At 42.1% G+C, this 24,398-nt stretch overlaps 2 protein-coding genes across 6 annotated transcripts in view; both read right to left on the bottom strand.

Moving 5' to 3' along the window:
- Positions 1 to 10,017, bottom strand: part of CA1H5orf34 (chromosome A1 C5orf34 homolog) — a 31,624-nt gene extending 21,607 nt beyond the window's left edge. Inside the window, exons 1-4 of one of the 2 annotated variants that reach the window (XM_042950404.1) lie at positions 9,433 to 10,017; positions 6,139 to 6,372; positions 5,890 to 5,979; positions 1,487 to 2,133 (exon numbers count right to left, since the gene is read on the bottom strand). In XM_042950404.1, coding sequence (XP_042806338.1) covers positions 1,487 to 2,133; positions 5,890 to 5,979; positions 6,139 to 6,333 — 932 coding nt within the window. In that variant the 5' untranslated portion in view covers positions 6,334 to 6,372; positions 9,433 to 10,017. The remainder of the gene's footprint in view (positions 1 to 1,486; positions 2,134 to 5,889; positions 5,980 to 6,138; positions 6,373 to 9,432) is intronic. The other variant, XM_042950394.1, reaches the window with a different exon arrangement.
- Positions 10,018 to 14,646: 4,629 nt separating this feature from the next.
- Positions 14,647 to 24,398, bottom strand: part of PAIP1 (poly(A) binding protein interacting protein 1) — a 35,886-nt gene continuing 26,134 nt past the window's right edge. For all 4 annotated transcript variants that reach the window (XM_042950383.1, XM_042950363.1, XM_042950357.1 and 1 more), the window contains exons 10-11: positions 18,016 to 18,109; positions 14,647 to 15,851 (exon numbers count right to left, since the gene is read on the bottom strand). In XM_042950383.1, the coding sequence (XP_042806317.1) occupies positions 15,758 to 15,851; positions 18,016 to 18,109 (188 nt within the window). In that variant the 3' untranslated portion in view covers positions 14,647 to 15,757. The remainder of the gene's footprint in view (positions 15,852 to 18,015; positions 18,110 to 24,398) is intronic.

Here is a 24,398-nt window from a genome sequence, read left to right as displayed (position 1 = left end):
CAAACAACAAATATTTCCCGCAATATCTATGCTATGCACACTGCAGATATAACACCCAAAAAAGCAGACATGGTCACTGCCCTCAGGGAAGATTCCTATCAAGCAGGGATGTTAAGTAGTAAACACTGAACACAAAGAAAAGAGAATTACTGGATGCTATGGACACGTAGAAGAACCTAATCCTGTCTAGGAACTTGGGGATAACCACCCTAAGGAAGAAAGGCTTGTGCTGGGACCAGAAGACGTGCACAAGTCAGCAAACTGAGAAAGGTAAAGGAGTGCTCCTCGCAGAGGAAAGAGTGGGTGCAATGGTGAAACCAAGCTTGAATAGGCATTCTAGAGATTGTAAAAAGTCCAGTTTAGCAAGAGTAGAAAAAGCAAGGGCAAACGTGGTGAGGATCATAGACGTAGGAAGAGACCAGAAAATGGAAGGCCTGTTAAGCCATGTTTAAAGATAATGGATTTTAATCCAAAGTTAGTGGCAAGTTACTGAAAATTGTTAATTTAGAAGCCTAAATCTCTTTCAGTGTGTACTTATAATACTAGAACTTTCAATTTTAACCAAATAATCATGACCAGCCTGAAAAATCATATTTAAAATATGTATTTAAATAACAAATACATACATATTGGGAGACTACCTGGGCTCAAACCCCAATTCTACAAGCACTAGCTACGTGACCCTGCTCAGATTATTTCACGTTCCTGTGTCTCAGATTCCTCAACAAAATGGGGCAATGACAGTGCTTTCCTCATGGAGCTACTATGAGAATCAAGTAGCTACAGTAGAGCTGTGCCCGGCACGTACGCGCTTTGTGTTAGCTATTACCATTATTACTCTACTACTTATGGAAGTTCATGTTACAAATCTGTAACCATTAGCTTATTCACCTCTTAGGGAGAGAAAAGGTTTATATTTGGTGTTCAGAGGCTTCTCCACGTTTACCCCTTTTTTCAAAAAATTTCCATAAACAGATTTATAGTCAGCTAACCAAAGACAGGGGTGGCCTCTGAGACTAGGTATGAAAGAAAGAACCCATGCTCATCAACTGGTCGGAACCATGCTCCAGCTACAAGGTAACGGGCTCCACTGGGTGCAGCTGAGGCTTCTCTGTGCTCACTGCCAGAGCCCTGTGCCACTACTTACCACACTTTAACCATCTTGTCAGTGACAGTGACCTTAATAGAGTCTAAGCTCCTAAAAAGCAGGGACTATAGCTTAGACATCTCTATAGTCTCTGTGCTTAACAAAGTATATAGCGTATAGTCAGCCTTCCATAACCACTCAATGCGTGGACACAGAGTAAGACACATAAGGAACACATTGGCTAGAGAAATTCTTTACTATCGGTTATTAGCAAAGTTTTGGCTCACTGAGTGAACTTTCCTTATGAATGGTAGCAGATTATTACAAAAGAAAAATTATCTTTAGATAAAGACTGGCTCTGACAAGAGCTTTATGACAAATAAGCCGTTCTTCCATTACCTGTGCAGGTGTGGGACAGGACAGCTGAGTAACAGGGCCCTGGGAAGAACAGAAACCTCTTTTCCTCTTTCCTCTGAAATATCAGAAGTCAAAGTTTTATTCTGGGTGATGGCTGCATCAATTCTAGACACACTGCTGATTTTATTATGCAAATGCAGTGCTAAAGACAAGGGATATTTCCATTCCTCTGGACAGGAGGCCACAGGCCAGCATTGTTTCACCCACGTGTATACACACGTGTGTTTTGTACCAGGCAGAGGTGGCTCGCCACTCCCTTTGGCTCCATTTACACAGCTCTTTTTCTCCAAAGGTTCCTTGGATTTCATGGTCTGATAGTAAAGTTCGTTTTCTTTATTCTTCAGTCTCTGTCTTGATAAACTTCCATATGTACAGATTTTGCCTGCTGTTTCATCTAGTTTGTCCTTTCTGGCTTGAATCTTCTTTTCTGACAATACTATAGATGAATCTGGCTTCTGGCTTACTTTACACAAAAAATGTACTGTAAATTCAAGCTGCGATCTCGGCAGACAAAGGTATGCATGCCCATCTAATGATGATATCTTCACGGTGCCGCTCTGCATACACAGCATGCCATCATCAGTATCAGGACTGGGCCATCTGACTTCTGAGAAGTCAATGAAGATACGCTGAGTTGAGGAGACAAAGAGAGACGGGGAGTATTTTGTCAGCAGTCCAATGTTTCCATACATTCGATGCTTACATATTGTATAAGAAAGCTCTTAAAAGTTTTGTTTGTGTTTTACTATCTAGAGAGAATGAAAAATGGAGAGCCAGGTGTTGGTCTATATATATGGTTTTCTAAAGAATATTTGATATTAAGATTATCTCTCTTACAGAGAGAGATGTAAAACACACACACACAAAGAATGAGAGAGAAGGGACGCCTGAGTGGCTCATTTGGTTAAGCGTCTGACTTCGGCTCAGGTCATATCTCAAGCTTCATGGGTTTGAGCCCGGTGTCAGGCTCTGTGCTGACAGCTCAGAGCCTGGAGCCTGCTTTGGATTCTGTCTCCCTCTCTCTACCTCTCCCCTACTCATTCATTCTCTCTCTCTCTCTCTCTCATTCTCTCTCTCTCTCTAAAAATAAACATTAAAAAAAAGAGAGAGAGAGATAGAAAAGGAGTGCCTGTCAGTGGCTTGGTCAGTTAAGCATCTAACTCTCGATTTCAGCTCAGGTCATGATCTCACAGTTTGTGAGCTAGAGCCCTACAACAGGTTTGTGGAGCCTGCCTGGGATTCTCTCTCTCCCTCTCTGTCCCTCCCATGCTCACATGTGTGCACTCTTTCTCTCAATCAATCAATCAATCGATCGATATTTTTTAAAAAGAATGAGAAGAAAAATAAAAAAATTATCCTGACTATATTTAGCGTTAGACATTTTTGTTTAAAATGTTCAATGAATCAGAAATAAAAAGATTTTCAACGCTTCTCAAACGCCTACTCTGAAAAAGAATACTGAGGGAAGACCAGCACTAACTACCATGTACAAACATCACTACAAACAATACTATATTAAAAGCAATCATAACTTAAATGATTAGTATGGAACTAGTATAGAAATCACTGACAGAGCAACTCAGGTAATATGGAAACAGAATCAACCACATCTTAAGATGCTACACGTAATAACATAACCTTTCAGAACAAGGAGGGAAAGGGAGAATGATTTAATAAATGGTACTAGAGAGGACCTGGGTGGCTCAGTCAGTTAAGCGTCTGACTCTTAATTTCGGCTCAGGTCATGATCTCATGGTTCATGAGTTCAAGCCCCACTTCAGGCTCTGCTCTGACAGCACAAAGATTGCTGGGATTCCCTCTCTGCCTCTCCCCAAAGCACGCACAAGCTCTCTCCTTCTCTCTCTCCCTCAAATAAATAAATAAACTTAAAAAAATAAAAATAAATGGTACTCTCAAAGGGTTAGCAAATACACTAAGACTATCTATCCTAGAAAGCACCTAGCATACCATATGCTAAAATAAATTCTAGGTAGCAGGGCACATGGGTGGCTCAGTTGGTTAAGTGTCTAACTCTTGATTTTGGCTCAGGTCATGATCTCATAGTTTGTGAGTTCAAGCCCCATGTCAGGCTCTGGGCTGACAGCATGAAGCCTGCTTGGGATTCTTCTCACTCTGCCTCTCTCTGCCCCTCTCCAGCTTGTTCTCTCTCAAAATAAATAAACATTAAAAATAATAATTAATTAATTAAGTTAAATAAAAAATTCTAGGTTGTTTAAAAAGCAACATTTTTTTTTAACGTTTATTTATTATTGAGAGACAGAGAGACACAGAGCATGAGCATGGGAGGGGCAGAGAGAGGGGAGACACAGAATCCAAAGCAGGCTCCAGGCTCTGAACTGTCAGCAAAGAGCCTGACGCGGGGCTCAAACCCACGGACTGTGAGATCACAACCTGAGCTGAAGTCAGACGCTTAACTGAACCACCCAGGTGCCCCTAAAAAAAGCAACATTTTTAAAAACTGAATTACTCAAAAGTAAACTGATCCTGACCAATAGCACAGACTCATGACAGGTGCCAGTAACTATGGCATCTCTCCATATAAGATAAAACCAGCCGTTATCACATTAACGGTCTTTTAGCCAATTAATTTTGCGAACAGGTAAACATTTCAGCTTTCATTTATATAAAACTTTAAATTTAGAAAAGAAAGCCTCTTAAACCTACACTGCTATTTATATGTACAGATGTTAGTACAGTATTCACTGATGGCAAAGCTGGCTTGTAAGGGTGGTCAGTTAAGAGAGTTCTCTCTTCTAGAATTAGATTATCTAATAACCCTATCAGCAGCAAACTGCAGTTTCAACAAATAAAGTTACTCAAAAGATAGTGGAAAAATAGCCTTATACACTAAATTACAGCTTACGATTTTTCTTGGCTCCTTTGTCATTATCGAGTAGTGGAAAGTAATTAAAAGATATAGTCTTAAAAAAAAAAAAAAGAAGACAGTCTTCAGAGTCAAATAGACTGGGTTCAAATCCTGACTACCTCTTAGAAAATGTCCATGAACAAGGTTAGGTAAACTCTCTGAGATTTAGTTCCCTCAGCTATATATAAAGGGGATGACATCCAGCCAATATACCTATTCTGACTGGCTAAATACCCACTTTGATTATCAGAGACCCATGCCATACTGGTGTTATTAAATATTTTTAATATCATTCCTATTTCTTGGCACATAGTAAATCCTCAATAAATGACAGCTATCATTATTATTATTCGTAAAAGTTCAGGGGCGCCTGGGTGGCTCAGTTGGTTAAGTGTCCAACTTCGGCTCAGGTCACGATCTCGTGATTTGTGAGTTTGACCCCCACGTTGGGCTCTGTGCTGACAGCGCAGAGCCTGGAGCCCGCTTCAGATTCTGTGTCTACCTCTCTCTCTCTGCCCCTCCCCTGCTCAAGCTCTGTCTCTCTGTCTCTCTCTCAAAAATAAATAAACATTAAAAAAAGTTCAAAATAGAACATAAGCAAAAAAATAAAATATGTATACCTACAAATATACACATCTCTATTACACATGAACTGCACATAAACTACTGAAAACAGCCACATAATTTCTTAATTTTGACACCGCTGAGAATCAAAAAGTCATCAACCTGGAGGTGTCCGGCTGGCTCAGTCAGTAGAGCTTGCAACTCTTGAGCTTGGGGTTGTGAGTTTGAGCCCTATGCTGGGTGTAGAGTTTCCTTAAATAAAAAATAAAAATAAAATGTCCAGTGTTCCGGTAAATTAATTCATACCCAGATGTGAAAGGAAGAAGGCTAAAATCCTTGCTAGTAACAGAAAAATATGAATATAAAATAAAAAGTCATTAATCTGAAAAATTCTGAGTATAATCTTTGGCTACAAAGAAAAGGTCAGGAAGATGAACTATGCATCTTCTGGGTCTCAATCAGTACATAACATAACAGGGCGCCTGGGTGGCTCAGCGGTTGGGCATCTGACTCTTGATTTTGGCTCAGGTCATGTTCTCACGGTTCGTGAATTCAAACCCTGCATCAGGCTCTGTGCTGACACATGGAGCCTGCTTGGGATTCTCTCCCTTTCTCTCTGCCGCTCTCCTGATTGTGTTCTCTCTTTCTCTCTCTGCCCCTCTCCTACTCATGCTCTAAGTAAATAAACTTTATTTAAAAAAAAAAAAAATATATATATATATACACACATATATATGTAAATATAAGATATATATGGAAATATATACATATATATATATATATCATATCAGAACATCATAGTCTGGTGAACAATATAGGCCTACGCATTCTACAGCAGTGTGTATTCCCAAGTGTCATGAAGAAAAAAATTAAACTACCTGTTTCTAATTACTTGTCCTCAAATATTACTTATAAAAAAGCTTTAAAAAATTACCTTTTTTCTTTCAGAAGGTATGATGCTTTCAGATAAAAAAGGGCAAGTAGCAAAAGAATTTCGAAAATCTAGGGCTCGCTGTAGTTGCTCCTACAGAAAGAAATACAAAACATAACCTTCAAAAAATGTAAAATAATTTGAAAATCAATTCAGAGTGACAGTAATCTAGAATACTAATTACTTTCCATATTCTAACTACCTCACCAATATTCTGGTACCAAAAAGAGTTGTTTTTAAGCCATTACTTACTCGGTAAGTGCTGATAACAAAATGTGTCCTTTGACGAATTCTTTCTGGTCGTTCTAAAGGATGTGCTGAAACAGGAGGCGCCTTTTCAAATAAAAATTCAGAGCCACAAGGAGAAAGCTGTAGTCTGGAACCATCAGCATATTGCACTTGCACGGAATCATCTTCATAAAGTACCATTCGCACTTCAGCTGCCATTACTATGACTATGGATAAAATGTCCTTCCAAGGAGAAGACTGAATAGGAAACAGGGTAGCACAAATTGTTCCCTTAATGTACAAAAGTTCTATCATAAAAAGTGAATGCATTTTCTAAGAACATAAACAAAACATATTTCCGTTGCATTTATTTTTGTTGGGGGAAAAGTGATTACTTTACTACATACTTTTAAATGATCTGAAATTAACAACCTTAACAATGCCTTACCCCCTAGAGCTTTACTCCAGGGTGGGAAGATAACCTAGAGGGAGAAGAAAGCCCACCTAGTTATAACTGTCTTTACAATTTCAATAGCTTTAGTTCTCCGGAAGCTTAAATTCTGTAAATTCTATGCTCAGTAACTAATTTCAAATAAAAGGAAATTCCACCTTTGCATAAGAATACAGCAAATCATTTGTAATGCATGCAAAAGGCAGGCCAAAACTATCAGGCCTAAGAAAAAAGAGTACTGAAAAAGAAATCCCAATACCTGGATTTTTGTCCCTAGTCTGACATTAAGGAAGAAGTTCCATGTCACTACTGAGCAAGTTAATTAATCATAGAGTGTCTTAGACTCATTCTTACTTCACTGAATTCAATTTCTTTTTCCCTACCTTTAGAATGTGTCATCACCTATGCTTTCCATATAGGGATGACTGAAGGGGAATTAGAGGGTTGGGTTCCATTCATACTCTACAATTTACTAGGCTAGTTAAATGCCTCAAGTTGTCTGTTTCCCTTATTTGTAACATGAGGGACAGTAACAGGATTGTTGCAAGGATTAAACAAGGGAACACATTTGCCAGTCCCAGTATTGCAATGTCAAGTTCAATAAATCTTATGATTCCTTTCTAACACCAACCCCATCCTCTCTGACACTTACCCACCTCCCTCTAGGACATCATCCTTTTTAAGACTTTCCTTTCTAAACACTAACCCAACCCCTTCTAGAACATTATCTTTTGCCACTCAGGTGATCAACTTTCACCTGACAGAAAAAAGTAACGTTCCTCAGTTTACCTTTTTCCTACCAAAAAACTTCTCAAGTAAAGTATCCACTCATTATCTACTTTCATTCCCATCCATCTTCAATCCATTGCAATCCAGTTTCCTTCCACCTTCGTGCTGGAATTGTTGCACTGATTCAGAACTGTCACCGATGTCTTCCTGCACCCAGTAACTTCAGTCTTCATCCTACTAAACTGGTCACTGTGATAGTGTTATCTACCTTTCTCTGCACCGAATTGTGTTCCTCTGCCTTTTTACTTTTTTAAAAAAAGCGGGGGGGGGGGGGGGGGGAGTGCCATGGTTTACCCCACCACATCTACCTGTTTTTGATTTTTTTGTTTTAAGTAGGCTCCCCACCTGACATGGGGCTTGAACTCATGATCCTGAGGTCAAGAGTCACATGCTCTACTGACTGAGCCAACCAAGCACCCCTACCTCTGTTCTTAGTTTAATCATTCCTTTTCACCATTCTCTTAAATCAAGGATTCAAGACCTGACCTCAGTCCCCATTTCATCTCTTCTTACTATATACACCCGTGTTGCTTTTACATCCACCCTTGGTTTTTAAAAGAGTCTCACCCCCTTTCAATGTATGTAATCGGCTACATATGACTGGCTTACAATTTTCTGTAGAATATGTCAGAATATAAGTAAACATTAAACCATATGGTCTCTCCTGAGGAGAGCCACACAATTTTATTTCTTCTCTCTAGAGAACTTCCAAATCCACCAGATCCCTCCCAGTGCTTCCAGCTGCCTGACAGACCTCTCTTCATGTTCCACTCAATCCACATGACTAAATTAATCAAACTCAATCCACATGACCAAAATGGAACATGATCACTCCCACCAAAGCAACTTCTGCAACGTCCCCTAATTTCACTTTCATTCTTACTCCCTCAAGTCCAGGCTACATACAATAGCCACACAGATCTTTTAAAATAAAAATGAGATCTATCACATGCTGGCTCACAATGTACCATTCTGCACTTACATGACATTCCTAACCATGACCTATAACAGCCACATAATCTGGCCCCATCTTCCTCTCCAAATGTCATCTCATAACTCTCTCCTTGTTCAGGACACTTTAGCTACACTGGCCTTTTTAATGTTTTTAAAACAGGATGTTTCCTATATCAGAACCTTTGCACTGTTCTTTCGGCTTAGCCTGTCCTTCCCCTGGCTTATCACATGGCTGGCTCTTTGTCTTTTAAGCTTAAATACCACTTCCTCAAAGGCCTGACTTTATTGTTCCCAGTCATCTCCCAATCACTTTTTATCCATTTCATCTTTCTTACTCATAGCATCTATCACTATCAAAACTGATTCTATTCATTTGGTCGCTTTTTGACTTTGCCCACCAGGGTATAAACTCAATCAAACCAGGCCTCATCTGTCTTACCGTTGTATCCCTGGCATTTAAAACAATAGCTGGCAAATACTAAGGGTGCAATAAATATTTATTTAATGATGAAAGAATAAGCAAGTGAATTTCAAAATTCTTGTTCCTCCTGAATTTGCAATTTAAGTTAATGGCATCTCAATGTTAGCAATATTTCTCTCCACAGACCTATAACATGTCTTGTTGATTTGGTAGGTTTCTTTTATGAACCTGGCTCCTTTTCCATTTCAGTTCATCAACTTTCCCCTTCATTTCTGCAACTATCTGGGACCTTCTTCCAGTTTCTTCCCTCTCCAATCCATTTCCAGTATTGCTGTTATAGGAAACTTTCCACTATCCAGACCATACCAACCATTTTACAACACTTGATTACATACTTGTTCGTTTAGCGAACAATAAATATTCATAACAATACATGTATTCATATTGCATATATGTAAACATATAGAAATATAGTTAACACATATAAATAGAAATATATATCTCAGATGTCTACTTGCTATTTCAGAAAAAAATAGAAATATAGAATGGGAAAAGATCTCTATGTTTGGCCAAGTTTTTAATTAAAAAAAAAGTTACTGAGATATAGTTGTTATTTACTTAAATAACAGGCATACACAAGAAACAGTGGAATATTTAAAGTTCCCAGCCTATCATAAAAAAACATAATCCGGCTCCAACCCACATTTCAGCTTCATCTTTACCGTCTTATTCCTGTTTGTTTTCACCACCCAGTACATTACGTCACAGTATATTTAACAATCTCCGTACTTGACAAGTCTGTACTTGACATCAATTGGACCTCATTTTTCAAAATGGCAATATGTAGTTACAGAAAAAGCCTCACCAAAACAACCACCAACGTCTTGGACTCAACACGGCAATTCTGAGATGAAAAGTCGCGGAAATAAGGCCAATCAACGGCCCCTGCTTTAATTTGCCAAAATGCTTGAAGTCTGCCCACGACTGCTTCTCGATGGATATTTCATGAATCTGACAAATTACCAACAAGTTATGTTTCTTGATGAGAGAAAACAGTGACAAGCGCAGAGGAATAAGGCCACAGGGGGAATATTTTTAGCCGAGACGTTCGTCGAGTCAGTAGCGGGAGAGAAGCTGAAACGCCAACCACCTCCCCGCAAAGTAAACACAGGAAATCAGCAGTTCAAATCTTCCCTCAACCCGCGGAAGCATCTTTCCTCTCTCAAAGACCGGAAGTCCCGCCCAGGCACGCCCTCTGTTCCGGGGCCAATCCGTCGAGCGCCCAGCAAAGGACGGGACCGGAAGTAGGGGAGGTGGGCGTTCCCAGTCCTGAATGTGGTTGCTTCCTCTTTGATCTTTCCTTCCGATACTCGAAGGTTGGAACCGGCCCCACCTGGTTGTGACTCCTCCCGTGAGGACCAGCATCTGATAGCTCAGCCAAGAGCTAACCACATGGGTGGATTTTAGTGGACTAACGCTTATTTAATCTAAACAAAAATGATACCTTAATAAAGCTGTAAAAAAAAAACAAAACCAAAAAAATTTGGGTCAAAGAGACCTCTTCTTTTTCTAATTTGGTATCAGAAAATATCTTTCAACTATGTATCTGCGCTTTTTTCCTAAGTAGCAAGTAGATGTGTCCGATAAATTTATTGTCATTAAGTATTTATGGAGAACCTACTATGTGCTGGTCACCTTAGAAATAAAGCAGGGAGTGAGACCCAGGGTAGAAGATGAGGACTGGAGATGAACTGGAAAGAAAGGAGTAGACAGTAATTTGATCACAGTTGTAGTAAGTGTTCCTAAAATAGAATACAGAGGTCTGTGAGAGCATGTAGTGGACAGACCTGAGGCTGAGGAAGTATTTCCAGTGAAATCCAAAGGGTAGGTATGTTTAGCCAGGTACTGTGGAGGTGAAATTGTTTCAAACGGAGGTAACACAGGGCCCTGAGGTCCGAAGGAAAGATCTTGACCCTTAAAAAGCTAGTTTGGTTTAAGAACGGTTATAGAGGAGAGAGGCTTTTAGGGGAGAGAAAGCCTGAAGGGGGTGATAGAGATAAGTAAGGGCTAGATCATTATGGTTTTATGAATTATGGATTCTGTCTTAAAGGCAATGGTAGGGGTGCCTGAATGCCTTAGTTAAGGGTCCGACTCTTATGGTTTGTGGTTTGAGCCCCAAGTCTGACTCTGCACTGGCAGTGTGGGACCTGCTTGGGATTCTCTCTCTCCCTCTCAGAAATAGACATTAAAAAAAAAAAAAAAAAAAAAGGCAATGGTAAACTATTACAACGGCTTTAAGCAAAAGCGGCAACAGCAAGGAATGGGGAGAAATCTAACTCCTTACATTCATCTCCATTTTTGAAAGTCTGATAAGCAAATTGACTTCAAGCTTATGTAAAGTATAGTAAGGGGACCCTCAGATGCCATGTTTTCATTGACCAGTAACATCAATTTGTATCACACAGTACTTAGGTCCTATCCTGTTCCCACCTTTTTTCCCCTCTAATGACTAAGAACCTCCTATTTGTTAACCGTCTACTACAAGGGGGTTTTATGATGCTATTTGTACTTTAGAAAGATACCTGGAACAGCTGGGTAGAGAATGGATTGTAGGATGTAGGGACAGATGTGGGGAGCCCAATAGTCTGAAAAAGCAACAGGAGAGATGGCATTTCAGACTCAAGATTAGACCGTGAGTCTGGAGAGCACAGCTCCAAGAAATACTTAGATCAATTCGATAGTCGTGGGGATGACTGAACAGGCATTGAAAACAGTTCCAGCAGTTCTGTTGGAGCAAGTGGATAGGTAGCAGTGCCATCAATAAGAGGGATGCAAGAAAACAAAGTTTAGGGAATAGCATGACTTCAAGTTTGTGAGTCGTCCTAGTGGAAATGGCAAGTTAGCAAAAGTGTAGAAACAAACCAATCCGGAAGTCAGTGTTGATAGCTGCTAACTGAAGCTTTAGGAGAGGATTAAATAGCCCAAAGATACAGTGACAGAAGAAAATGTTTGGGAGTGGGCTTTGAGGAACACCAATACTCAATAGATTAGCTAAGGGAAGAGAATCCCACAAACACTGGGGAACCACATAAAGCCAGAAAGGCTATTCTATTCCAGGTGCCTAGAGGTTTTCAATTTTGGTGTCACTTAAGTGTCAGATATTGCCTAGAGAACAAGCTAAAGAATCAAGTGTCTACTTGATTTAGTGGCATAAATGTAATCAGCAAGGGCTGTTGTATATAGTGGCAGCAGAAGCTATGTGTTTGAAGGGCAAATAGGAAGTAGAAGAAAATGGGATATTTGAAAAATCTCACTAGAAAGCATAGAACTGTAGTTGAGAGAGAAATGTTAAGGGCCAGATTTCTCTCAAGAAGAATGACATGTTCGACAGCTCACGCAAAGAGGTTAAAAAAAAGAAAAAGTACAGACTAAGTAACAAGAGAGTTCATGAGTCAGAGGGCACAGGTTTTGGGCACATGTGGAATACTTGGCCTTTAAGAGGAGGGATACATCCTGTACAAGAGGAAAAATGAAGTGAACGCAGATGCATTTGTATACATCTGCCCAATTTCTTCTGTGAAGCAAGTCCTTAGGGGATGAGGAGCAAATAGAGTGGAGAGTTTGAGATAAACAAGGTAATAAACACAGATCGCTGGCAGTGCTGACAGCCTAGGTGGCGATTATGAATTTACACTGGCACTAACCTACCAGAAAACATGGCCTCCAGCCGCCTGGCTGAAGCAGGTCCATCCAGGGTTGGTGCTTTGCCAGGCTGACAACACAGTAGCAGTATATGTGACCTCAAATTATTTACATATACCAAAGTCTAGTCAGCCAAAGATCACCAGCCTCAAGCCAGCAGGCTCTTAAAATAGGGACTTGTAAGCAAGGGAGAAAACTCCAGAGAAAAAACAAACGGCCTGCTACACCAGGGGTCAGAGGGTACCGACTGGTAAGATGTGGACTCCTGCTGAAGGATTCTGAGCAAGTTCTGAGGGAAGGGATACTGGTTCTGTGTTGGATGTTGTTTCCGAAGCAGGATTAGAAGCAGGGATTAATTAGGGATGTGGTGATGTCATGAGGGGAGGACTATTTAGCAATTGGGTATCCCCAGGAATAGATGGGTGGGATAGCAAAGCAGGTCTGAAGACAGCATTGGTAACAAAGCAGTGGCCATACAAAGGGTCACGGTGGCAGTTAAAACTGCATGACTTTGGGGTAAATGTGTCCTGTTAACTTTGCAGCTGGCTTTATCTGTGTCTGTCCTCCCAGACTGATTAACAGCAAGGGTACTTCTTTTTCAGTGAGAGCAGATTTTCAGTCCTTCAGTCCTGAACAAGTTTTTACTCCTTCATACCAAGTATCATCTTCTCTTGCTAAGTGTGATTTTTTTTCTTAAATGAGAACCTCCTCCATATCCACCTGTCCTATAGTTCACGAAATACCTAGTCATTGAATACCTGACCCTATCCAATCTAGAGTGAAACTCCAGTTTCTTAGGCCCTCTCCCAAATTATCCAACCAAAGCCTAAACCCCATGATGGGTTCTAAACACTCTCTCACTGACACACCCTACAGTTCCCCTTGGTGTGTATTCTGCTTTACTGCAAAAGTACTAAATCCAACCTGTTCAGATACATGTGTGTTCCTGGTAGTCTTTGGCTGGAAGGGCACTGAAAGCAAAGACATAAGGTCAGAGTTGACGACACGAGCCAGATTTTGCTGGTACAAACCAATACTTGTGCTTTGTTACCAGAACAGAAGCCTAGGACATTCATTAGCACTTTTGTGTCCTTGCTCACTGGAGACCTACAAGATCTTAGGACCCATATTTCTGTTGAAGATACAGCAATTCTAAAGGCCAACAATTACAGCGCTGGCCATCTCTTCATGATATACTATTGCAGTTTAAAACATGTCCACACATTTCTTAATGGCCTATCTGATATGGCTTTAATGACTCACTTAGAACCAAGACTGTAATGGAAAAAAGGCTGTGTGCACCTTCCAAATGCAGCTTCTTCCTAGGTCTTCTACAATGCCCCCTCTCAGAATCCAGCTGCCATGTTTGTGAAAAGGCCAGGCCACATGGACAGGCCATGTGTAGATGGGTCTGGCTAAGTGATATCTTCAAGTCATCTCAGCCCAGTCATCAGCCATGTGAGTGAAGAAGACTCAAGATGATTACAGCCCCCGGCTGTTGGAACTGCCTCCAGCCCTTAGTTTTCCTGGTTGAGGCCTCAAACATTGCAGAATAGAAAACAAACAAACAAAACACAAACCCACAACTATCCCTATTGTGCACCATCCAAATCACTGAACCAAAGAACTCACGAGAATAAAATGCTTATTGTTTGAAGACACTAAGTTTGGGTGGTTTTTTAGGCAGCACTAGTTAACTGGAACACACTGGAACTGAACCAGGTCCTATTGGTACCTGTTGAGTATAGCAGTGGTGAGTGACAATGAGCTAGTGGACAAAGCTGGACGGTTATTCACAGAGCCACTGCTACAAGTTTAGAGCATACTCAGCTATGATGTACTTGGTCCCCGGTCTAATGTACTGCCCCTTCCCTACACCCTTTTCCCCACCCCCAAGATTTACACGGAGCACAGTCCTTGGAGAACTGCAGATGAAGGTAATTATCTACCATGTCGCAGGAGCCATTCTGAAAAAGAGAATCCTACTACAAGTTCCAAAAACCCCAACTATGTATATACTTCCCTTTTACAATAAGGAATCTAAAAGGTATTTTACATTTGTTAATTTTCCCAAGCAGACTCGTTATTGAACTAAATAACACACACACTGAACAGAATATCTCCTCTCCTAGCATAGTTTGATTTCAAACCCTTTTACAATGTCACATAAAAGTTCAACAGAAATTCTTTAATATCAGGATATCACTCCAAAAACTTAGAGGAAACAAAACTATTTAAATTTTATTTTCAAAGTCTAATTTTAATCCAGACTGAACAAACAAGCAGAAAAGTGAGAAACCTAACTGTATTAGCAGACACAGATGTACCAAATGTAAAACAGTGGGTTATTAACAGAACTATTTACATGCATTATTTACAAGCAATCCTTTTGTACAGAAGTTTTACTTTTATAGTTAGTTGGAAAAAGACTTGACGTTAGGTAAAAATATTTTTAAACAGGGCTGAGGTGGTACTACATTATAGTAAAAGTATTAGAAAAGTGATCCTCAAGGTGTATCAATTATAAAGCAGATGAAAACCTGAATGACAAAGATCTAGTAAAATTCTCTAGTAAAAAAGTCAATGCAACTCATGCTACAAAATAAAAATGAAGGCCATATAAATAAAGCAGAATGTTGTAGGCTTTAGGGCAATGAAGTTAGAAAACAAAAAACAACAACAACAAAAAAACTCAATTCTAGAATCGCAATAAATGCTCAATGAAGAATCCTGGTTGTTTGGTTGGGAGTTTTAAGTTTTTGTGGGTTTTTTTTTGACATTTTAAAAGCCCTTGGTATCAAACAGCATTTGGATATGTATATCGCTTAATGATATATTCTAAGACTTTAGTGCTAAAGATTTTCATGGTTGTGATTCATATCTGAAACCCATTCATTGAGACCATGTAAAACTAAATGAAAGCTATATACTCATCTAAAAAAGGATGCTACATTTTGCAATAATATGTATTTCCAGCCTAAAACTTTCTCCCTCAAGAAAAGTAGAATTTAAAGGATAAGCTTCTAACCAACTAGCAAAATTTACTTTCAACATTTCATTTATTTCAAAATCGATTTTATTGCAGCCAAAACAGTGGAATTAACTGTACATAATAAACTATTATATATATATACACATTTTAAGTTATAGGGAATAAAGTTTATTTTGGCAGATAGTGTTAAACAAAATTAAAGTTGCATACATTAGTAACATAACTCAACATCCTTAATTTGGTATAAGTGTGACACATTTTCCTGCTTTCCTGTGTTCTGCTAAATCACCATAACCTAAACTGCTTTATAAAACTGGTATGTTGAAATTTAGCTTTACTGTTTTCGCTTACGCTCTGATTCCAAACAAAACTTTTCATAAGCTTCTTCTATCTCTGGGTCCATCTCATCATCAATATCATCCAAGTATCTATGAAAGAAGTAAAGATGATTCATAAGTTTGTTTTTCAATTTAGAAATATCTAAAATGCTAAACCACACACACACACACACACACACAAAGTATGGTACTGTAACTATCTTAGACTGTTAGAGAATGCATGTACTTTCCTGAATCACATACATGTCAGCCCTTAGACAACTAAATGCCTTATCTGGGAAATTCAATTTTACACTGGATTCTGAGTCTCTTGTGTTTGAAGTTAAGCTTCTGTCATACTTTTAGACATAAATTAAAACTTAAAAATTTAACCTAAGTAATCTCTACACCCCAAGTGGTGCTCGAACTCACAACCCTGAGATCAAGAGTCTCACGCACTACCGACTGAGCCAGCCAGGCACTGTGACACATGTTAAATTCTTAACCTAACCTAAAAGTTAATTTAAATGCTTGAACTATAAATTTGGGGGCTCAAGATTAGCATTTTCATAAATTTATTAACAATCACACATTAGAACATAATTTCAGATGTACCATTTACCTCTAATGATACATTTTATGTCTACTTATCAGAATGGTATTCCTGAAATAATTTAGTCACATTCCCATTTATTTGGAATCACTTTCATAATAAGCTACTTTCAAGATCATCTCAGAATTTTTTTCAACTATTAGGTAGTTTAAAATGATGGAAAACAAAGCTTTCCATGGTTAAGTATGGGTGGAAAATTTTAAATGATTATTGATTTAATATACATTCTTACTGAAAACCCAGAGCCATCTTAAAAAGACAGGTACTACTATCATTTCCATATTTCTCATCTCCATTTTTTTTTTTTTTTAAAGTAATCTCTATGCTCAATGTGGGGCTTGAACTCACAACCTCGAGATCAAGAGTCACATGCTCTATGGACTCAGCAGCCAGGCACCCTTACCATCTCCATTTTAGAGATAAAAGAAAAAAGACTTTGGGAGGTTAAGTAAATACTGTAAGATTTGGGTAAGTGTGTGGCACAGCCAGAAATCTTTTCCCTTTTCTATACTTTTCCTCTACAACAACATGCTATCTATGTGTCTCCCCACCTCGCAAAAACCCCTTGTACTACATGTGTGACGAAACTATCTTGCCAGTTCTATCAACTTTTTCATTTTGTTCCTCCATTTCCAGTACAAGGCCATGTGCTGAAATGGCCACCAGTGTATTAGTGTCAGAGCATGTAATACTGACCAAGCAAAACTTCACAGGACAACCTGAAATTCAAGGCCAAGAACAATTTGAACTTACAGTGGTATACCCAGCAGGGGTGAACCTTCTTAACGGTTTTGGAGTCCTTACATCCCTGTTATTGTTATTATTTTTTTAATGAACTAGTATGTAAAAGTATGGTAATATTAGAAGATCTCAAATGGACTTAAGATTTCACTAGATAGCGGAGAAAATAAAGGTGGTTCACTTTAAAACCTACAGCACACATGAGAGAGGAGATAAGAAAAATTAAGTCAGATTTAGTTCATTCATTCCTCCACTTAGGAAGAGAACCTGAGTAACTTGTCCAAATTCATATAAACTATTAAGAGCTAGAACTAAACCTCTCAAGTTCTTGGTTCTTCTGTAACCAAACACAATGCAATCTGATGGTAAGGGTGTGACAAGTTTCTTTTATTACAAATAATAGCAGGGAGAGAGATGGAGATATGTGAATATCTCACACCTTCCCTTTAGTCCAAACACTATTATGTCATTATCGGTGTTCTCCTTAATCTTAATTTATCCTTTAACAGCTGAGATCTGAGCTTTTTACTGTGTGCCAGGAGGTGGTTCTAGGTTTCTCGCTTAGTCCTCAAAACTCAAAGAGGGGTCTGCTATCCCTACTTTACAGATGAAGAAACAGGCATAGAACCTGCCCAAGATCTTACAGTATTCGAGCTGAACTAAATCTCCTTTATAAAACTACGCTTGAGTATACTACTATTTTAAGTTTTTCCCCTTCAGATATATATAAAGTTTCAGAATTGTAGTTTATGTGTTCTAATAGGATTTCTTGAAAGTTTTTGGTAGACAAGTAGTATGTACAGATCAATGTGACACCGTCAAATCACAACGTGCATTCTTCATCTACCTTCTTCTAACCTAAACATCTACAAACTGTAGCCATAGAAACATCACAAAGAAAGCAGAAAAAAGAGAACTTACGGATCACCAGCCCCTGATAAATCTGTCCCATTTTCTTCATAATCTGGAAAAAAATCTTCTCTTTCAAGTAACTCTTGATATTTCTCTTGGTAATCTGTAAAAAGAGTTTTTTTTTAGTTAAATGCTGACAAAAGTCAAAAAAAGGCCAGTTTTCCTTAAAAACTGTTTTTAATATTAGGAGTTTTAAGTAGATCCAAGGCTTAAACAGGAGTGAGCTACCAATCACATTTTATTAGGTTTTTACAAAATTTACATTCTAATCGGCTTGCTTTTGCTACCTGCATGCCCATAGATCTTAGTTATAATATTCGTCTAACTACGTGTTGCAAATCAAAGTCACCGTGAATATACCAGAGTACAGGTCACAGCCAAGGTGTATGCTGCTTATATTCTCTGCTGCTTCATTCCAGAAGACAAAATACCAGCTATGTAACTTGTTGGGAAAGCACATGTTCTTCCAAACCTTTCACAAGGAAGGATTTCAATCAAATAGCCTGGCCTCTGGGTCCCCTTACTTTTCCCCAAGAAAGTAAAGTGAGCTAGGTGGCTAGCAGCTAACAGCCACTGGCCCATGTTTCTCAATCAGATTAGCTAACCTAGCAAAGGTTCTGAGCACAGGGGATTTTCTTTTCTTCCCTCTCCTTAGAGACAGCTGGAAGGTAGCTACTTGATAAATGTTTCAACTATACTAACTTTCCCTTGGTTGGGTTCTTCCAAGGCAAATACAGGTAGTATTATAGCTCCCCATAGGCCAACTGTCTTACACAGAGTTACTACGTGTATTTTACGAGTAGCATGTTCCTACAGAGTACCTCTCTGAATGAGAAAAAGATCAGTGTGTATTCAAACTAGTTACCTTAAACAGATACCTCATATTTCAACAGGATAATTACATTAGAACTTATTTTTCCAAGATTGCCAGTCTCTAGAAAACTAATTCCAGCTTAAAGAGTTGGGGATATTTTGACATCCGGTTTTGGCAATTTAGAGACAAATTTAACTATAAAATCTTCCTGCAACAGATCCTTGAGGTAATAGAGAAGACAAACATTCTTTGACATGTACAGAGGGGGTTCATAAAAAAGCAAACCAAGTCACCAAAAAACAAACAAAAAGATACCTGAAAACCATACCTCCCTACTGCAGCCAGGAGGCTGCAGACCACACGCTCTCAGCAACAAAGGGGACTGGACTGAAAAATCCACAGAAGGTCAGAAAGCAAAGTCCTGGGTCCATGTGAAACAGGGACATGGAATTCATGCCCATGCCCACCTCTCCGTGCACAAATCCAGCACCCTCCAAGGGCGGATATCCCAAGCAAAAGGTAGACCAAGAAAAAATAAAATGCGAAACACTCTGGTGGCAAAGACGGATAACAAAGAAACTTGCCGGTCTCTTCTTGGGTTTGGAGTAGGGACAAAAGTACCCTGAAGAAACTGGTCCCTCAGAGAATTTTGAACAATGGGCCTGCACCTCAAATTTCTACTACCCACATGAAAAACCCCTATGACAAGAGGTGTCCCTTGTGCAATTTTTACTTTTGTAATTACACTTTTCCGTAAATTTGAAATCATTTCCAAAAAATGTTTTAAGATCATTAAATATCAGATTGCAATAAAAAGATCAAAATAAAAAAATTTATGTGTGATAAAAAATAACAGGATTAGAATTAAATGACAAAATGTGAAACAAAAATAAGCAGGTTTAGAAGGACAAAAAAACAAAAAAAAGAGGACTTGAAAATCTAAAGATCAAGAGACTTAAACAAATGAGACAAAGATGAAGAACAAAGAACCAAATGATTCAAGGTAACTTTCAAGAATAAGGGAAGAAAGAAAAATCATCTTACCAGACATGGCAAGATTTACAGTGAAGTAGTAATTACGACTGTGGTATTGGTGTTGAGACAAAAGATCCACATGCATGGACACAGGAATGATACAAGTCTACAGAGGAGGCACACATCAGAGGGACATTGTAACTAGCACAGGATGGAAGACTCAACACCTGTTGCTGAGACAAGATAATATGGAAGAAATATTTAATTTCCACTACATCCATCATATAAAAATTAGCCAGACGGGTGAAAGAAAGACCTAAATATAAAAAAGCAAGAAAGACTTGAAGAAAATGGAATTTGATAGTAATTCGGAAACTTTCTTAGCCACAGGGAACAGGAACAAGACAGCTACGTTTACATCAAAACTCAAAGCTTCTATATGACAAGGCGAACATAATGGAAAGACAGCACATACAGGTAGAAGCTAAGAGTCACTTTGTAAGCTATGGAATGAATTATCAGGTAAGACAGACTGGTGATCCAACAAAACACAAACAGGCAATTCGCAAAAGGAAAAAAAAAATCCATAGAAACATGAAAAGAAACTCATTATCGCTAGTAAGGAATAAAAGTTCACGATTTTGCACGATCTAACTGACAGTAATTAGGTCCGCTAATAAGTGAGAAATAGGAACCTGCACATCTTGTTGAGGGAATACTAAGGGGTATCATACAGGAAAGCAGGTCAGCAACATTCAGCGAAGTTGAAGACGCACAGAACTTACGATGCAGCGACTGTACTTCTTCACCCCAAAGAAACTCCTGCATGTGCACAAGGACTACTTGATAAGGTTTGTATAGTGTAATCTGTAATAACAAGTAGCCGCCCTTAAGTAGGGACCTAGAACCTGTGGTTTACTCTGCACGCAGAAGTATTTGGCGTTTAAAATGAACTAAAGCTACATATACCTCAACATGGATAAATACTAAAAATACTAAATAAAAAAATAAGTTGCAAGAGATGTACACAATAAGATACCATTTACGTCAATGCTTTGTGCGAAAACACACCGTTTACAGACATACCAAGGAAAAAGACCTCACCATGACCTCCAACTTCAGGATGGTAATTACTTCTGGGAGGGAAGCAGTGGAAGGACTGGCTTTGGGAGGTAGGGATGGGGTCACAGAACAAAATGGTTTACTAGTCACTGTAAGGTTTTACTTCTTTAAGAACACCCAAAGTGTATATTAATATGGCAAAATGACATTGGTTTAACCTTGACAGTGAATAAATCAGTTTTTTTGTGGTTTTTATGTCTTTTGAATGTTTCATAATTTACATTTTTTTAAATTGTTTATTTTATTTTTGAGAAAGACGCAACACAAGCAGGAGAGGAGCAGAGAGGTGGCGGGGGGAGAGGGGCGCAGAGAGGGGCAGGGGCAGAGGCAGAGAGGCAGAGCGAGAGCAAGGGAGCGCGAGGCAGAGCGAGGGAGCACGAGGCAGAGCGAGGCAGAGCGAGAGCGAGGGAGAGGCGCAGAGCGAGAGCGAGGGAGAGGCGCAGAGCGAGAGCGAGGGAGAGGCGCAGAGCGAGAGCGAGGGAGAGAGGCGCGGAGAGAGAGCGAGAGCGAGGGAGAGAGGCGCGGAGAGAGAGCGAGAGCGAGGGAGAGAGGCGCGGAGAGAGAGCGAGAGCGAGGGAGAGAGGCGCGGAGAGAGAGCGAGAGCGAGAGAGAGAGGCGCGGAGAGAGAGCGAGAGCGAGAGAGAGAGGCGCGGAGAGAGAGCGAGAGCGAGAGAGAGAGGCGCGGAGAGAGAGCGAGAGCGAGAGAGAGAGGCGCGGAGAGAGAGCGAGAGAGAGAGGCGCGGAGAGAGAGCGAGAGCGAGAGAGAGAGGCGCGGAGAGAGAGCGAGAGCGAGAGAGAGAGGCGCGGAGAGAGAGCGAGAGCGAGAGAGAGAGGCGCGGAGAGCGAGAGCGAGAGAGAGGCGCGGAGAGCGAGAGAGAGAGAGAGGCGCGGAGAGCGAGAGAGAGAGAGAGGCGCGGAGAGCGAGCGAGAGAGAGAGGCGCGGAGAGAGAGCGAGAGAGAGAGGCGCGGAGAGAGAGCGAGAGAGAGAGGCGCGGAGAGAGAGCGAGAGAGAGAGGCGCGGAGAGAGAGCGAGAGAGAGAGAGGCGCGGAGAGAGAGAGGCGCGGAGAGAGAGAGGCGCGGAGAGAGAGAGGCGCGGAGAGAGAGAGGCGCGGAGAGAGAGAGGCGCGGAGAGAGAGAGGCGCGGAGAGAGAGAGGCGCGGAGAGAGAGAGGCGCGGAGAGAGAGAGGCGCGGAGAGAGAGAGGCGCGGAGAGAGAGAGGCGCGGAGAGAGAGAGGCGCGGAGAGAGAGAGGCGCGGAGAGAGAGAGGCGCGGAGAGAGAGAGGCGCGGAGAGAGAGAGCGAGAGAGAGAGGCGCGGAGAGAGAGAGCGAGAGAGAGAGAGCGAGAGAGAGAGGCGCGGAGAGAGCGAGCGAGAGAGAGAGGCGCGGAGAGCGAGCGAGAGAGAGAGAGGCGCGGAGAGCGAGCGAGAGAGAGAGAGGCGCGGAGAGCGAGCGAGAGAGAGAGAGGCGCGGAGAGCGAGAGAGAGAGAGAGGCGCGGAGAGCGAGAGAGAGAGAGAGGCGCGGAGAGCGAGAGAGAGAGGGGCGCGGGGAGAGAGAGAGAGAGGGGCGCGGGGAGAGAGAGAGAGAGGGGCGCGGGGAGAGAGAGAGAGAGGGGCGCGGAGAGAGAGAGAGAGAGAGAGAGGGGCGCGGAGAGAGAGAGAGAGAGAGAGGGGCGCGGAGAGAGAGAGAGAGAGAGAGAGAGGGGCGCGGAGAGAGAGAGAGAGAGAGAGAGAGGGGCGCGGAGAGAGAGAGAGAGAGAGAGAGAGGGGCGCGGAGAGAGAGAGAGAGAGAGAGGGGCGCGGAGAGAGAGAGAGAGAGAGAGAGGGGCGCGGAGAGAGAGAGAGAGAGAGAGGGGCGCGGAGAGAGAGAGAGAGAGAGAGAGGGGCGCGGAGAGAGAGAGAGAGAGAGGGGCGCGGAGAGAGAGAGAGAGAGAGAGGGGCGCGGAGAGAGAGAGAGAGAGAGGGGCGCGGAGAGAGAGAGAGAGAGAGGGGCGCGGAGAGAGAGAGAGAGAGAGGGGCGCGGAGAGAGAGAGAGAGGGGCGCGGAGAGAGAGAGAGAGGGGCGCGGAGAGAGAGAGAGAGGGGCGCGGAGAGAGAGAGAGAGAGAGGGGCGCGGAGAGAGAGAGAGGCGCGGAGAGAGAGAGGCGCAGAGAGAGAGAGAGAGAGAGAGGCGCAGAGAGAGAGAGAGAGAGGCGCAGAGAGAGAGAGAGAGAGGCGCAGAGAGAGAGAGAGAGAGAGAGAGAGGCGCAGAGAGAGAGAGAGAGAGAGAGAGGCGCAGAGAGAGAGAGGCGCAGAGAGAGAGAGGCGCAGAGAGAGAGAGAGGCGTAGAGAGAGAGAGGCGCAGAGAGAGAGAGGCGCAGAGAGAGAGAGAGGCGCAGAGAGAGAGAGGCGCAGAGAGAGAGAGAGAGAGGCGCAGAGAGAGAGAGAGAGAGGCGCAGAGAGAGAGAGAGAGAGAGAGAGAGAGGCGCAGAGAGAGAGAGAGGCGCAGAGAGAGAGAGAGAGAGGCGCAGAGAGAGAGGCGCAGAGAGAGAGAGAGGCGCAGAGAGAGAGAGAGGCGCAGAGAGAGGCGCAGAGAGAGAGAGAGAGAGAGGCGCAGAGAGAGAGAGAGGCGCAGAGAGAGAGAGAGGCGCAGAGAGAGAGAGAGAGGCGCAGAGAGAGAGACAGAGAGAGACAGAGAGAGAGAGAGAGAGAGGCGCAGAGAGAGAGAGAGAGAGGCGCAGAGAGAGAGAGAGAGAGAGAGAGAGAGAGAGAGAGGCGCAGAGAGAGAGAGGCGCAGAGAGAGAGAGGCGCAGAGAGAGAGAGAGAGAGGCGCAGAGAGAGAGAGAGAGAGGCGCAGAGAGAGAGAGAGGCGCAGAGAGAGAGAGAGGCGCAGAGAGAGAGAGGCGCAGAGAGAGAGAGAGAGAGAGAGGCGCAGAGAGAGAGAGAGAGAGAGAGGCGCAGAGAGAGAGAGAGAGAGAGGCGCAGAGAGAGAGAGAGAGAGAGAGGCGCAGAGAGAGAGAGAGAGAGGCGCAGAGAGAGAGAGAGGCGCAGAGAGAGAGAGAGAGAGAGAGAGAGAGGCGCAGAGAGAGAGAGAGAGAGGCGCAGAGAGAGAGAGAGAGAGGCGCAGAGAGAGAGAGAGGCGCAGAGAGAGGCGCAGAGAGAGAGAGAGAGAGAGAGAGAGGCGCAGAGAGAGAGAGAGAGAGGCGCAGAGAGAGAGAGAGAGAGAGAGGCGCAGAGAGAGAGAGGCGCAGAGAGAGAGAGGCGCAGAGAGAGAGAGGCGCAGAGAGAGAGAGGCGCAGAGAGAGAGAGGCGCAGAGAGAGAGAGGCGCAGAGAGAGAGAGGCGCAGAGAGAGAGAGAGAGAGAGGCGCAGAGAGAGAGAGGCGCAGAGAGAGAGAGGCGCAGAGAGAGAGAGGCGCAGAGAGAGAGAGGCGCAGAGAGAGAGAGAGAGAGAGGCGCAGAGAGAGAGAGGCGCAGAGAGAGAGAGGCGCAGAGAGAGAGAGAGAG

Source organism: Panthera leo, chromosome A1 (assembly GCF_018350215.1).
Source record: "Panthera leo isolate Ple1 chromosome A1, P.leo_Ple1_pat1.1, whole genome shotgun sequence".
Classification (NCBI taxonomy): domain Eukaryota; kingdom Metazoa; phylum Chordata; class Mammalia; order Carnivora; family Felidae; genus Panthera; species Panthera leo.
This window is presented reverse-complemented; position numbering and strand designations above follow the sequence as displayed.